At 39.9% G+C, this 16,371-nt stretch overlaps 1 protein-coding gene across 1 annotated transcript; it reads left to right on the top strand.

Moving 5' to 3' along the window:
* Nucleotides 1-8,340: 8,340 nt before the first annotated feature.
* rx1 (retinal homeobox gene 1) lies at nt 8,341-13,361 on the top strand (the record flags this gene model as incomplete). The annotated part of the gene is made up of 3 exons (XM_079157334.1): nt 8,341-8,644; nt 11,929-12,182; nt 12,849-13,361. 3 exons carry the CDS (start codon nt 8,341-8,343, stop codon nt 13,359-13,361), a joined length of 1,071 nt encoding a protein of 356 aa, XP_079013460.1.
* Nucleotides 13,362-16,371: the final 3,010 nt, after the last annotated feature.

Raw genomic sequence — 16,371 nt, 5'->3', positions numbered from 1 at the left:
TGTGTGTGTGGCGATGGCCCCTTACCCATCACCCCCATCTTTGAACTCTGCCCTCAATTTAATCTCAATTGCATACCTGTAAAGTTTTGTGACTGGACCTTGCACAGTCAACAAAATGTGTCCATAGACAGGAAGACGTATAAACACCTGGCAAAGAACTTTAAACAGCTTCTGTGGTAGTTCCCATTGCAGAAGGTGTCTCCAGGACCACATTGTGCCATGCTGACAAAAAACACACACACACACACACAATACCAGCACCAGCCACACACTGTTGCGGCTGATAATCAATCCACAGGACCATGCACAGCCACTGTCTGAAGTCTGTTGACACGGTTTGTACTACACCAGATCCCATGAAATGACAAAAAACAACAATGCATTACTCTAGCTAACAAGTATTGTCTGAGTAGTCAAAGACAATGGTGAGCAGCAGTACAGCGCCAAAATGTGTTGGAAATATTGTACATTGAGTGTGAATCTCCTGATTGACATATGTTTGAATGTCAGTTTATTCAGTCAGGTAAGATTAACTGGGATTTAGTGTCTGTTTTTTGCCATATAAATATTGTACCTGTATGATCAAAGATCAACTTTAGGCAGCGTAAACACAGGTTATTTATATTTAAAGTCAGGGAGACACGTCTGAAGAAGATCAAACATACATATGAGAAAGAAAAAGGAAAAATGTTTATTCTGGATTTAGTCACAAATCACCCAAATCTGCTTGTGTCCCGGCATTCATGTTCAACAATATGCCGTGGATTCAGGGCTTGATATGTAAAATATTTAATATTTTATTTTATTGTTGGTTTATGGTGAGAGAGGGATTTACATACTTTTAAAAAGCAGTCAGCATTTTGCTTGTCAGCAGGGAAGATCGGGTTGTTCGTTTTCAACAGATACTCTGTAGGCCTTTGGTTAATTAAGTAGCTTTTTCACTTTTAGATGAACTTTAGCATTTTGCTTTTCCACATTAGTTTTTTTTATTAAACAAATCTCCTACTATTTTTTACACTTTGTCCATCCCACTCCACCAGACAGCATACTTGGGGCGGGGGCTTTGATTCAATTCATTCAAATTTAATTTATTCCATAAGACTAAATCAATGGGAAATACGGCATTTATTACTTTCTCTTCCCTCTTTATGAGGATTTAGAGATTATAATAGTGACTTTGTGTTATCCACCATCCTCTTGGGATCTCTGTAGGTACAGAATGTTTTCTGTATTACTAATCTTTGGACATCACATTATTATTTTACATATACCTTGATATATATGTATTCTTTTTATTAATGTATAACTCATTTGAATGTATGTGATTATCAGCTGCTTTTTAATAGAAAATGCAATTAAATATTCACATGTCTGATGAGACTAATGCACATTCGGTTCTAAACTCACCACAAAATGAAACCCCTTTTTTTTTTTTTGTATTGTTGTAACGTCACAAGACCAAATTAAAGATGTCATTTGACTTAAGTCTACGTAAGCCTGGTATTTGTCTCTGTCCCAGGAGATGGACCCCAAATTGAGTCTTTATCCGCCGTTATCGTACGGTGCAAGCGAGGTTCCGCCACAATTTGTTCAATCTGTTCAGTGTTTTCCTGGAGCTCTCTAATGGGATGAGCAGCAATTTTCTGGTCGAGGATTTATAAAGGATCCAAATGCTTAAAAAAAAATTAGAATAAAAGATGTGATGGCGGATGAGTTATATTTTATCGAGTAAAGGATTTTTTTGTGAATACCAGTGGTTATTTCCTTTCTGTTTGTCAATGTGTATTTTTATAGCGCTGATGCAAGAATATCAAGACAAAGCTTTTGTCCTAGTACCCATAGTTTTCGGAGGGTCTTATGTCTTTCATAACTTTCAGCTTTCATTTTTGGGTGTTGACATGTAGTTTAACACGTTTCATATAAACTGCAGTCCTCACATTATTAATTGACTAACTGTAATAAAGAAGATCTTTTTTAAGATCCCCTTAAAGTCCTCATATCTAATATTTTGTAGTAAATCCTTTGGCTGAAGTCTATCACCTGTAATGCTTGGCCCGCTCTGCAGCCACCCTCAATGTTTGCTTGTTTTGGAGGCTTTTTTGCCTTCTGTCTGGTCTCAGATATCTGTGCCTTTTAAAGATGTATTATGAGCCTAATCAACAGACTCCAACTGTCCACTTCTTCCACTAATTAGAGACTGCGCCATGTAAGCTGTTTTTGTGGCCTTTGTACAGCTCCAAGTGGAGCCAAGGCAGCACAAGACAGGCAGTGGGTATGGTTGCACTATAGGTAAACCTATGAGACTTATCTTATATAGATTATATAGATTGTAGTCACTTAAGAAGGTGGGAGTCAGAAGCCAAGCAGCTAATAGAGCTTAGACCCTAGATGATCGCCCAAGAAAAAAAACTGTATCAGCTGAGCATCTGTTCATCCCTAGAGGTTTGTTTCTTCATAAGATGTGAATACACTGCATACTATAACCCTTAAAAAGCAAGAACACCGCCCTGTGAGATAGAAGACAGAAGAGACTGAGCAACGATTACAACAGAAGAATATTACAAAATCAGTAGATGAAGTACTGTAGTACTAACACAAATGCAAAATAGAACAGCAATAAGAGTAGGATTAATTTAGTAAAATAATTCAAATAAAATATTAAAAGTAAATTGCAAAATAAGAATAAAAAAAATCAAAAGTGAATAAGAAGTTATAGTAACACCAGTGCCTAATAGAAACTACAAAAGAAAAGTGATATTGTGCATGATATTGAAAAGAAGTAATATTTATATTTTGTACATATTATACATGATTGTATTGTACGTGATATTATTGTTCTGTGTGTCCGATGTTTCAGCTGTCCTTCCTGCTGCAGGAGGACGAATTATACAGTTTGATGTCCACTGGTAGAAAAGACCTCCGTTCATCCCTCCATTATAACTACTGATCATGATACATTTTACTCACTCATCTCATAAAAAACATATTATATGTGTAGTGGTTATTTGTCAAAGAGAAATAATCAAAAACAAAACTCACATCAACAGGCCACTGATGCACCATTTCAGTTGGATTGTAAGGTTTGTGTGGAACAGGATGAGTGAAGGAGCTTCACGTTCTGCTTTTACTGTTTGGGGGGAACGTTACATCGATGATAGTTGTTTTCTGCTTTACTTAATGTAGCTTATGCTTAGATTTTCACATTCAGTGACTGAAATAACACATTAACTGACTATATATAGCTTTTTATGGTTACAGCTTGTGTGAAAATAGGCCCAGTTCAAGACTAGCACATCCATTGTGCAGTAGACCCACTGTGTGTAAGACAATACTGGATGCTATCAGAGTTTAGGATATCGTTATCATCTCCGTCCTGCTCTTTATTGGATTGGATTCATTGGAACAACCCCAAGTTACCCATGAGCATTATGTTCACCAAACACAGGGGATAGTCCTCATCCTAAAAAGCCTTTTCTCTCATAATGTTACAAGTGAAAACTTTCTGATTGAAAATAACAAAGGGCTATATTTCTGGGGCTCAGGTGTCCCCAGCAGATATCAGGGCCAAGACTTCCTTATTTGTTTGCTGCTTATGTTGACAGTCCGTTTAGCAACTTCAGATGCAAGACTGGAGTTGGAGTTGAGAGATGACGTTTGCAACCGGATTGTTTCACAAGTGGCCTGTTTACAAGCTCATTTTAAACCAATAAAAGTGTAAGTCGTTGCCAGAGGATAGCCGTTTGGTTCCCAGATTGCATTTCGGCCATTGCGCTTCGCCTCTTTTGCTCTCCACACGGACCGTTTACCCACATTCAACCAAAGCTTGCTTGAATGTGATTAGTCACTACTACACGGACTACTAATGGAAACCAGAACGCTTCCGATGCCAAAATCTTGTCCCGTTGCCTACAGATTCTTCAAGTGAATGCAGAATCTGTTTACAGAGATTGGGTTGGATCAAACCCTGCCATGTAGATGAGAAAAATATGGATATCGTGGTCTTTTAGACTGACATCCCTTCACACCTGAATTAAATGAATATAAAGCTGCTGGACAAATGAGAGAAGAACATGTATTTATTATTTATATTTAATCCATTTTAAATTTGATAATAAATATACAAATGTTGGCTACACATTGCACTAAATCACAGCACAAATTAGACATTACTTGGATGTTCCGGACCTTTGCATGAGGAAATTCTCTCTAAGTGGACCTCGCTGAACTTTACTTGAATGTTGACATTCATACACATTCACAGACGCCTCTTTGAGTGGTCGGAAGACTAGAAAGTCACGATGGGAATGCAAGATTGTTTACTTCAAGAGAAAGAAGTTTACAGGCGTCTCTTTCCCAATGTAAGTCAATGGGGAGAAGTCTTTTGGGTTAATGTAAGATGCTATGTAAAATGTGCTTCAAAGCCCAGCGCTCCAACTCAAACTAAGTATTTCCTTCATGGTGAGACGTCAATGGATCCTAACAAATCTTCTATACCCCTCATTTTGTCCCATTATTTCAACCTTTATCTTGAAACAATTTCTCGAAATATGACCTTTTTCTCCCTAAATATTAAGCATTTTCCATAATTTTGTGATATTAACATTACATTGTATTCTTGAGACATGACTTTGATTCTCAATAATAAGGTTCTGATTGCAGCTTTTATCATTTTATTAATCTGTTTTTTGGTCACTTTAAACCGACTCAACTGTACTATTATATAAATCAATTTCACATTAAAAAATTACGTTTACCTTACTCTTTGATTTGACATTACCATGGAAACAATCTCAACAAATGGAAACAGCCAACCGCAGCAGAGTGTTCTCTGCTTCTGCCTGTTTGCTTTTGTATGACAGAGAACCAGTGAATCACATGACTGTTACCTTCCTCGTCACACCGCCACCATCACCGTTTCTCTCCCTCCACCCCTCTCCACGTCCCTCAGTAAGCTGACACTGCATTTACACGTTAGCTGCTTTTACCTCTAATAGGATCAGGGGGACTTAGATTGTCATCTGATAAAACTAAGCAGCTTGATAACTGCACTGCTCCTTCTTAACCAATTTATGTCCAATAAGGATAACAGAGAAACGGTGGAAGGACAAAAATGTATTAACAAAATCCTGAGGGGATAAACAAGCACCTTAGACTATCATTACTCCGTCAGCTTGCTCGCGGTGAGAGTCTTTTTGCAAACAGACTGGGGACTCCAATGAGAATGGCAAAATTATGTCATTATGGTACTCTCTGGTTTGGATGGCTTGGATTTAGATGATTATTCATGATGTTTATATCTTTCTCTTTCTATAATTTGGATATTTGATTATAAATTGCTGGTAATAAAAGTAGTTTAAGCCTGGGTTTTACAACCCCCACCGTCTGGCATTCCACTCCAATGTTGTCACTTGAATAATGTTTTGTTATGATGTTATTTGTTGTTAAAATTATCTTTATTATCTTTCTTGCCTGAACGATCTTACCCAAATTGCCATTTGTTTTCACTTTATAACCACTGAAATCCATTTTGTTAAAATGTGTGATACATTTGGATGGAAACCTGGCTAATGAGGATCCCAAATCAAATGCCTGATCCAAAGAACCAACTTTACATTTTCTTTTTTTTTATTATCTTCCTTTTTTCTCACAGCAGACTTTGTTTTACATATTTTGTCATGTGCACATGAGTCAACTGAATCAGCTGTTAAATATGCCTTCCAACTTACCTTTAGATATGTTTTAGGTCACAGGTAATCTCTTTACCGTCTTTAGAGTTGCGGTGGATTCCTGTGACATTAAGCCGTGTTCAAGTCCAGCTCTTTAAAGCTGCTAGCAGACACTTTTGAGCTGCCTCAACAAAGACACATCGTCTGAGTACGGGATGATACAGAAGCAGCAGCAGACCTTTTGTTTCCAGTCGACATCAGTATCACAACCTTAAGGAGTTTATTGTCACCATATCATCATTGTCAAAAGCAGTTGACAGCAGCTTTAAAAATGACTTGTTAAAAAGCCTTCCATTGAAGGCCTTAAAGAAATACTGCAGCTCCACAAGAGGAGTTTTAATGTGTCCTGCCCAGCTGCTGCACTGAATGTGTCCGATTTACTGTTGCATCACCCTTTTCCTCCACCAGGTCAGGAAACTGGTCCAACACTGTCATCTGAGAATAATGGAGGTTCCTCCCAGAACACAAACACTTTAATTTCCTTTTACTAATTGAATGTATTTATTCAGTTGTTTGGTTCCTATTTGCTCTTCTTTTTTAAGTTTGAAGCGTTCCCTACAGCCTAAGTTTAAATGACATTCAAAAAGTCTTTTAAACTTTCCCTAACAAATCCCTAATTGTTTTGATTTATTCTAAGCATTGTAATTAGAAGTAAGCAGCATTTATTACATAGTTTCCTGTCCGCAAGTAATTATCGTTCCATTTACCTGCATGACATTTATTTATAATAGCCAATGACTATAAAACTCAAGTATTGATGTTGTGTAATCCTGAAGTGTTTTTTGATTAGTTTCTTAATTATCTTTAAAAAAAAATGTTGTTAATGAAGTTACATTTAATTTAGTTTTAGTGAATAATACACAAGCATTTTAAATGAATTTATTTGGTCTTGTACCAGAATGTCAGATTGAACTAAGACAGATCACATGTAGGAAAGTCACAGACACTTAAATATTTTGGGAAAGTTTAAGACAGTTTAATTTACAATGGGGTGTTAATGTAATTATTTATCACTCAAACCTATTAGACAATAGACCAGAAAAGATGGTCTATTGTGAATGAATAGGTCAAGATAGTCTTTATGTTGTAGTTTTAACATCATGTGATATCATCATTTGAAAGTTTTCCTTTTTAATGTGATCCACATAATGGCGGGGGGGGGGGGGGGGGGGGGGGGTGCTTAGTGAAAACTTTCAGTGGGCCTTTTGTCTTTAAAACAATACATTTATGAAAGAAAGTCTTGTCCAGGCTTCATTAGCCCGGGCCTCCTGCTGTGGGGGTGAATGGAAATGACATTTAAAACAATTACTTCTGCAGAAACCAGCTGCCAATCACTCTTACAGGGGAAGGATTCCAATTATTAACCTTCTCTTAATCCCCACGTTTAACCTCATACGCCCCCCTCAGCTTTGTCCACCTCTCCCTCTCTGTGTTTCTCCTCTTCCACTCTCCTCTCCAAGCCGGAGTGCATGACGTCTGAACTCAGTTGTTGAATGCTTTTTGCATTGGGGGGCTTCAGTCGCACTTTATTGGAGGGATTCTGTCGGGACTGTTTGCTACATAGAGAAATTATTCAGAGCGATGCAAGGTAAGAAAAGCCGGCTGAGTGATTGCGAGCGCTGCACATTGCGGATCTGGCAAGAGTGAAGTTGGAGGGGGAGCTGCTGAGTGGAACAGGTGGAGCACTGGCTTCTGCAACTTTAACAGTTCAGCGTAATTACTTCCAAAAGGTAAGCTCTACATCACTGTCTTGTTTTATGGCTGCCATACCTTTTAGTGGCACTCACCTTAACTGTGTTACTTGTCATGCAACTGGAGATGTGTGAGTCCAAAAAAGATAGTGGTGTGCTCAGTAGGTGAATCTCAGGATGCACTGAACAAACACACGCTCAAACACACATACGGTTGAAACTAAAGTCTTTTTTATGAAAACTCCACATCTTCTATGAGTGAGCACCTAAAATCTGCTATTTTTTCATGTCCGATTGATGGATAGATTTATTTCTATTGCACAGCAGAACTCAAATAATAGACGAATGCAGAATCAATATTGCACACAATACTCTTTATTGCAATCCAATCAATTCACTTTACTTAACTTACTGACTCTATAATAATGATCAATGTGCTGTACTGGATGTCCCAGATTTGGCCAAAAGGCTCTTTTTTCATCTTCCTTCTTTTTTTGTATTTTGGCAATGGCAATGGTATCAGTAAAGTGACAAGATATGTGTCATTAGTATGTCTAATGAGGGTTTTTTAGACCACTAGAAGCTTTGATTTACATAAACAGTTATGGATGTGGTTTTTATGAGAAAAGTTGTCTTTGTTTTGTAGAAATTTTGCAACTCACATTCATAATCGACACTGTATGGCCATTAGATTAAAGTACGGATTGAGAAGTAACTTGTGTCATTAGTGTCCATGAGCAGTCTCGTCAGTACTGTAGCTCTAAAGGATAGATTCTTGAGCCCTGGTGTCCTCAGAGGTTAAGCAGGTTTAGATGGAGGGATAGAGGGTCATCTTACGTCACCAGGTGATCTCTGTCCCACTACTGTACTTTTAGTCCTTCACTTAAACCCCTTTCTACTGATTTTAGTGCCCAGACGCTCGAATGCATTTATCACTGGACACCATGAGCATGGTGGACGACAGCTGCCTCTCACCCAGCAACTTCCACGAGATGGGGAAAGGTGGAGGCGTCGCTGTGGGGGGCCGCGTCCACAGCATCGATGTCATTCTGGGTTTCAGCAAAGACCAGGACCCCCTGCTCAGCCCTGCTGGGGCCCCGCGACCCCACAAAATGGACGTAGATGGCCTGGCAGAGCCTGGGAGTCAGCAGGAACCCTCATCACACCCGACCTACAGCGGGCACCTTTCCTCTCTGAGTAATGGCAGCACAGAGCAGCAGTACCACGGTGAGTCAAGCTGCTGCTGAAGGTCTCCGTCCTGTCAAAGTTTATACAGTAAAATCACCTTTAAGAGCATTTAGTTTTACGTCACCTTTAGGTTGAGTTCCTTCAGTGCAGACGTTTCTTCAGAGTTCGTTATTGAAGATAAAGTTTATGAATCATCTGATCTTTAGTCTCAAAACATATGAGATGGTCAAGGATATTGATTGAACAGCAGGACCTCTGGTCTTGGAAGGCTGGATAAGTATGAGCTCTGGGTTCAGTGTTTCAGAGATTTTAATTGGATTTGATAGAATTGATTTGGCTGCACTGAAGTTAGGATATTGATGCCTGTGAGCAAACATAATAAATCTAACTTGACCGCTGACTACAAAGGTTTCTGGCCACAACACACAGATTCAGTCTTTCAGGGTTCAAAAAGAGCCAGGATCCACTTCTGATCGAATGGAAAACTTCAAAGCCTAAATTTGAGTTCATACCGTTAACATTGAAATGTTCCATAAGATATAAGGAAGCATATCAAACAGCATATGTTACACGCAGAGCATGCACTAAAAAGACACAAGACTAAAACTTTTAGCTTAACAAACAATACCGACACAATACAGACGCTTAAAAGGAGGTATCACCACAAAACTGTTATTTTATTAAATATGCTGTAATGTTTGAATGTTGACAATACATTTAATAACTGCAATAATACAAATTAAAAAGAAATAAAAAAATGAACCAAACAATGGAACATCATTTTGGGATAATATCCTACGTTTGACAGACAGGCAACTGATGATTAAAAATCTGACCTATTTAAATATGGGTAAGGAACCGTTGGATCCGATGTGTTGCATCCATTTAAAACCAGTGACATGCAGATTCAGAATCACTGTGTTACACACTGTTACCATGTGGAGTGTGTTGCATGAACTGTGCGGGCTGAGATTGGGAGATAAATCGCAGGACAAGATGGTGTAGGGGGTTTATGTCCCCAAGCCCAATCCCATCCCCTTGTGGAATTCCCCTAATCTTCTCTTCTTTGCAGATTAGATTGTACAGTAGTTCATTCGGGTGTTATCGTTATCGTTTTGTCTCAGAATCAAATTCATCATGTTTAATCTAAAGCTATTTTCACATGCAGTATCTGGCAGGTGGTTGGTGATTCAGGAAACCCTAAAAAAAAAACTAATTTCCATGGAGGTGGATATGTCGATTCAAGCGATTCAAATTCAGTCACTGAATCCAGGCAGACATTTGTTTTTCATGATTAACATACATCCACATCAATGACATCACTCTTTTGTATGTCACTATCCTGTGAAGTCAGCCCGTTTCCCCCTGAATGAGTAATTTTTTTTGTCTTTGGTGTCAGTCAGCCCCCTCCTCTCGGAGCTGAGATGTTCTGCTGGCTGATAAACAGTGGGCAGCCTTCAGACCAGTGGCTGTGATGGGCTGACAGGCCAAGAGCTGGTCACTGAACCAGACCTGACCTCTGCCTTTGTCAGAGCCTGGCCTTTGTCATAGCTGCTTAATGAGAGGTGGATAAATGAACCCCTAAAGATCCTGCTTTGCCTTCGCCTCAGCTCCCGTTTGCCAGTTGAAAGACCACAATGCCCCCCCCCCCCCACCCCCCCCCCCCCCCCCCCCCCTCCCTCCACCCCTCTCCTCCTTTATCTCCATACACACATCTCAGTCACAGAAACATGCTCATATTTACATTTGGATACTGTCGGTTGTTTTACTGCAACAGTGACAGGAGGACAGTGAAGTTTTGGAAAAATTGTCTACAGTAATGATACTGAGAAAACCTCAAAAACAAACTAGACAAACTACTATAATCAGGAAAATGAATATTTAAATCGATAAGGTTCATTCTTGACTTTAGAAATACTTATTTTTACCTTTAAAAAGTGTAAATCAAAGCAGCTAGTCAACATTTGAATACTATGTATCACATGATAATGTGAAAACAATGTGATAAATATAGGGTTTACACAACCGAATAATCTGAATATGCAGCTCCACTTGGCTTTATGGAGAGTTTCTATGAATCTTCTTTGGTTCGCTCTCAGCGCTCTCATAGCATTGTCAGCCACAGCAGGCAGCAGTTTCAGTGAAAAGGCTCAACTGTACACTACCTGCTCATCACCAAATGGAAGACAGACAGAGTTAGTGATAGCTGGTGAACATAATGGAGCAAAAAGCAGCTTAAGAGCCAAATACTTCCCTCTGAAGTTGGTAGAGACCAAAATCGGAGCAAAAAGAGAGTGAATATTGGACTTACTGTACATCTGCCAGGTGGACACGTGAAACATGACTCCAAATGAATGATAATGTTGCTCCGTATCGGCTGGTTGTGTGACTATGCAACAGTTTGCTCAAAAGTTCACTGTGTCAACTTAAAAGGTGATAATATATATGGCCCCCCCCTCTGAGCAAATCCAACCCACTGCAGAGGACAGTGAGAAAAAGCTAGTACATGTTTTGCCTGTAGGAGTTAAATTCATTTGGATTATATTGACGGACAAGACAAGATTCCACTCAGTAAATTCTGAATCATTCCACCAATATTAACAATTATTTCTCTCTGGTCAGATGCCAACATTGCATTGCGAATACATCTACCAGGAAAGTAATAAAGGTTAATTCAACCTACTGTTCTGTACACAACCTGAATGTTGTATGGTACAAGATTCAGAGTACAGCTTCACAAAAGACTGATCTTATACAGTTAAGATTTAATTCTCCTCTGTGTCATTTTTTCTGTATTTCCCTGGAGCTGAAAGTGATATAGAAATATATAATGGAAGATTAGGAATGAGGGAGAGAAAGAACAATTGAGAGGAAGACTAAGGGAAATTGTTTGCCTTTAATGATTATCAGGAAAGACAGTTGCACTTAAACCTCTGTATTGTCAGTAAACAGTAGCTTTTCAGTGGCTGGTGCTCACAAATGTTGACAGGACGTGGATTTTCTTTTGTGACCACAAAAGTTTTGAAGATGGTTTATTGTTTGAGAATATCAACACTGGAAACAACTTTTCTAAATCCGATTAGGAATGTTTTTGAGCTTCATTGAAGTTCAAGGGATTGCTTGCTTCACTGACCTACAGTAGCCTATTGTTGCAAGTGTCAAACTAATGTCTGCTCTACTGGAAAGTGAGCACTACATTCTTCATTTCCACTCACCACTCTGCTTTTGTTTTTCCTCAAAATTTGTGTTCATATTTCTAAAACACTGCCTTGACAATCGCAATTTTCAAAACTCCTGATTAATTTTTCTCGTGTGCTCAACAGATACCGGCTTTTTCACAAACAAGTGTGACGAGGAGCTGAGTGAACTGAGGAAGAGTGTAGAGAGTGACGAAGGCAAGTCTCCAGAGCCATGCAAGGACGATCAGCCCAAGAAGAAGCACAGGCGCAACCGCACCACCTTCACCACCTACCAGCTGCACGAGCTGGAGCGTGCCTTTGAGAAGTCCCACTACCCGGACGTGTACAGCCGGGAGGAGCTCGCCATGAAGGTGAACCTCCCAGAAGTCCGAGTTCAGGTAGGAGGAACCACAACATCACAGAGATCCTTTGAAATGTGTACTTCTCTCATTAATAAAGCCAAAGATATTTTTGTCTGTTTACATGAATAAGTATTCAGGTTTGTTTTTGTTGTTCTATTCTACTCCTTTGTACTGTACATCACTGCAGTAGAATAATCCGACATGCCAAGAGCTGACAGGTACCTTAAGACTTACAGAAAGCCCGCCAAGCTTTTGGCCTGTGGCCATTGGCTTTTAGGTATTCAGGTGAGGAGATTGCACAAGTTATGTAAGCAGTTTGTGTGTATTTCACTTGTGAGGACAAGAAGGTGCTCTTTTTAAACTGTACGGTGGCTTCTTTAGAGAAAAAAAGGGTAGACCTTGTGGGTATTTAACTACATTTTGTGTTTTTTGCGGCTAGATTTAAATAACTTTAGTTTGAACAGTATTTCTGCGTGTGGAGCTTAAAATACTTTTTCAATATATTTTCAATTGCATTTACAATTAATGATTGGGTCAACCCATACTTGAAGGAGCATCATTAAACACACATCCAAAGTGATGGCATATCACATGTAGTTTCATTACATTTACATTTTGATACCAGTTGAATCTTTGTGGAAAATGTGGTTTATGTCTCTCATATTCAGACACACTTCATGAGAATTTATTTTTGTCCTCCAGGTCTGGTTCCAGAACCGCAGAGCTAAATGGCGTCGGCAGGAAAAAATGGATGCCAGCACCATGAAGCTCCACGACTCGCCGATGCTTTCCTTCAACCGCCCGCCACCGGTTCATACCAGCATGGGCGCGATGACCAACTCCCTCCCCTTGGACCCTTGGCTCTCCTCTCCCCTGTCTAGCGCCACACCGGTCCACAGCATCCCGGGCTTCATGGGTCCAGCTCAGGGCCTCCAGCCCAGCTACCCCAGCCACAGCTTCCTCAACTCCACTCCTCATCCTCACTCTCATCCTCACACTCATCCTCACTCTCATCCTCACTCTCATCCTCACTCTCATCCGTCCATGGGCCAGGGGATGCAGAGTATGGCTCCTCCTCCCTACCAGTGCACAGCACCGTACCCTGATAAATATCCTCTGGAGGACGTGGACCAGCGCAGCTCCAGTATCGCCGCTCTGAGAATGAAAGCCAAGGAACATCTCCAATCCATGGACAAGACCTGGCATCCCATGTGACTAAAAAACCTGCCAGTCCATGGGAATGACATTGCGAAAGTATGATGTTGAAATTGTGTCTTGGGGTTCAGGGACAGTCAGTATGTTGAAAAATATGACAGTGACTTGTCTGATACCCACAAAGCAAAGGAAATGGACTTAGAACTGTGAAAACTGAGGATTTTTTGACTTCCTTTTATTTTTTTTGTTCTCATCTCAAGGACATGAATCAGACAAGTGAACTCTATAGTCTTGTTAAGTTGCAAATTTTACACCACCAATTTCCATATGTCTGTTCTCCCTCTAATATTAAAGTGTTCAGCGTCGCCTTGGGTGCTTTAAAAAGAAAATGTCTTCTTGCACCCGGGAAAGCAAGAAAATGTCTTCCTGATCAACCTTTTTTTTATTTTTATAACAAACAATCGTATCTTTACAGCCACAATTCCTTATGGATAAATGCGTATTCCTGAACAGCATGTCTAGTGATAGCAGGCAGCAGGTTTTCAGGGGTCACAAACACTTTGAACACATATGAAAGCAATGGCTAAATATTTCTTTATGCCTCATATTTTAAGAAGACAGCTGTCCGGAAACAGGAAATTAAGATATCTTGAAAATCACCCAAATATGGGTATTATTATTGTTCTCATTACTTTGCGGTTATTCCTGTCAAACTGTTACATTCAGCTTCTTTCCTTTTTCCTATTTTTTCACCAAGTTTGTGTTTTTACTAATTAATCCAATTGTAGCATTTTCATGGGTCTAATCAGAGCCTCAGCGTACTTTGTTGATGAAAGACCAGTCTCAGTTTGACGTGAGAGCAGCGTTTAAAAATCAAGGCAGCATCTCCGACTTTGTCTGTTAAATGCAGGTCTCACTAATCTTTTGGTTTATAAAAAGATATGTTTAAGCTTAACTCCCTATTATAGTTGGTTTGTACTGGATACCCAGTTTAGATATTTGAGTGTATAGCTTAGATAACCTGGTATGACTGGAATAGGATGACAGCCAAGGACCAGTGGGGCCTACTGTCGTGGTTTTCAATATACAGGAAAAAGAGAGTCTCCCAATTATGCTGTATAATAGATAATTGTTTGGTGGGAAAGTTTATTAGAGTCAGAGAGGTGTTGGCACCTTTGAAGTGGACCACGGCTGAAAATATACCAAAAATAATTCTGCACAGTTTCTGATTTGTGCTAAGATGCTTTAAAGAAGGAAGGAAGTCTAAAAGAAAGAAATAAAGACTAGAGACCAGTGTAACTCTCTTTTTGCTTGAGTGGCTGTTGGAGAAGAAGACCTGTTGGCAGCTCAGTGTTGGGTGGCTGCGTGTACGTGCAGGGCAGCAGAAAGAGCCCTGTGTGATGCGTCACCCCACATAGTTTAGTCTTTGTCCTTCACAATTGATCCAAGTGTATCCCCTTTGTCTGAAAGAGGCAGTGGGAGGGGGGGGGGACAGTCTCAGGCTGCACTAAATAGGCCCTTGTAACCATTTTGTCATGAAAGTTTTTTTCTTTCTCAATCAAAGGAGGAGAAATATGGATTGTAGCTGCTATGGTCATTAGTGACACAATATTGGTCTTTTCCCATCTGTTACAGAGTCAAGCTCTAATTGTCTTGATATGTGTTTCACATGAGCTGGAGAGCTAAATAGATTTGAATGAGACATTTTTGCATCTGCAGGTAGCATCTCAAATAACTGAATATGTACAGAAATACAAGCTATATGGTACATTTTTTTGACTTTGTTGTGGAACAAGAGGGAGAGAAAATCCTTCATCTTAAAGTGCAATTTCAGACTCACTTTTGTTTTTTATGTGTATTTCTTTTCTTTTTATGTATAAAGGAGACAAGTTCCCCCCCCCCCCCCCCCCCCCCCCCCCCCCCCCCCCCCCCCACCCCCCCCCCCCCCCCCCCCCAACTACCTATTATATGTTTGTGATATTTCATTTTGATATGATATAAAAGTATAAAAGTTGTGCTGACAGCAAGTCATACATTCACACTGACTACAGCCGCAACAACAACAGGACGGGATTCTTCATTCTTCGGGAGTTTTCATTTAAATACCCATTGTTGTACTACTAACAGAGGGGGAAAACCCAGGTATTCATTTTTTTTAATGCTGTTGGTTAGTGATGTTTAGACTCCTTATTGGACAATGCCAGGACCTCACATTATAGAGGGAATGAGGATTACCTTGCACATTAAGAGCTTCTTTAGGATGCTACATACAGTAAATGTGGACCAAGAATAAGCCAAAGGTTAGATAATGGACAAAAATGCACTAGAAGTTTGATAGTTTTAGTTTTTTTTAATGTGGAAATGTTTAGGTTATTTTCTTGAATGGCTGTTTTGTTTCTTACATGTCCTTTATCTGTCCTCCTGATCTCATTGTTTTCTTTCTTTTTGATTTTGTCTGGGGTCGTTGATGTCCATATTCTGGAAAGAATGAAGATCTACTGAAAATAAATATAGTTTGATAGAATATGTATCTCCACCTTCTCACTGCAGTGCTTTCATGTTGACCTGTGCACTCATTCCCACACAGTCACAGTATTATTTTTTTTTACCCCGGTAAGTCTAAAGAGCAGTCCAAGATTACTACAGTATAATCGTTATCATCTGACATACATGGGCAGAGACATTTTTCTTTCTTTTCCTCTAACACTTGTGCCCCGTCTCTCTCTCTGTCATATAAGAGCTCTTTCTCCCTTTTGTACCCCTCCCAATCCTCTCTGCTGTTCCATGGTTTGGTGGCAGGGTGCCAGCCTGTTAGGAAGATGAGACTCCAATCAATCAGCGCTTCCCAGGGGGGCCTCTGACCGCAGGGCCCGACTCCCTAATTGCCCCCAGGCAGACCAGCAGGCTCACCCGCTGTAACACATGTTCACAGAGGGACCGGTGCCGCCATGCTAGCTGGCCTCCTCAGCGTGTGAATCACTTTCTTGGACAGATGGAGGCCTGGATAAACCTCAGTACCAGGGCCATATGGATAGGCCAGTGGATGCAACAGATAAATGTTTTTTTTATA

This window comes from Pholis gunnellus (genome assembly GCF_910591455.1).
Source record: "Pholis gunnellus genome assembly, chromosome: 4".
NCBI classification, from domain to species: domain Eukaryota; kingdom Metazoa; phylum Chordata; class Actinopteri; order Perciformes; family Pholidae; genus Pholis; species Pholis gunnellus.
The sequence above is the reverse complement of the archived record's forward strand: the minus strand, read 5'-3'. Positions and strand labels throughout refer to the sequence as shown.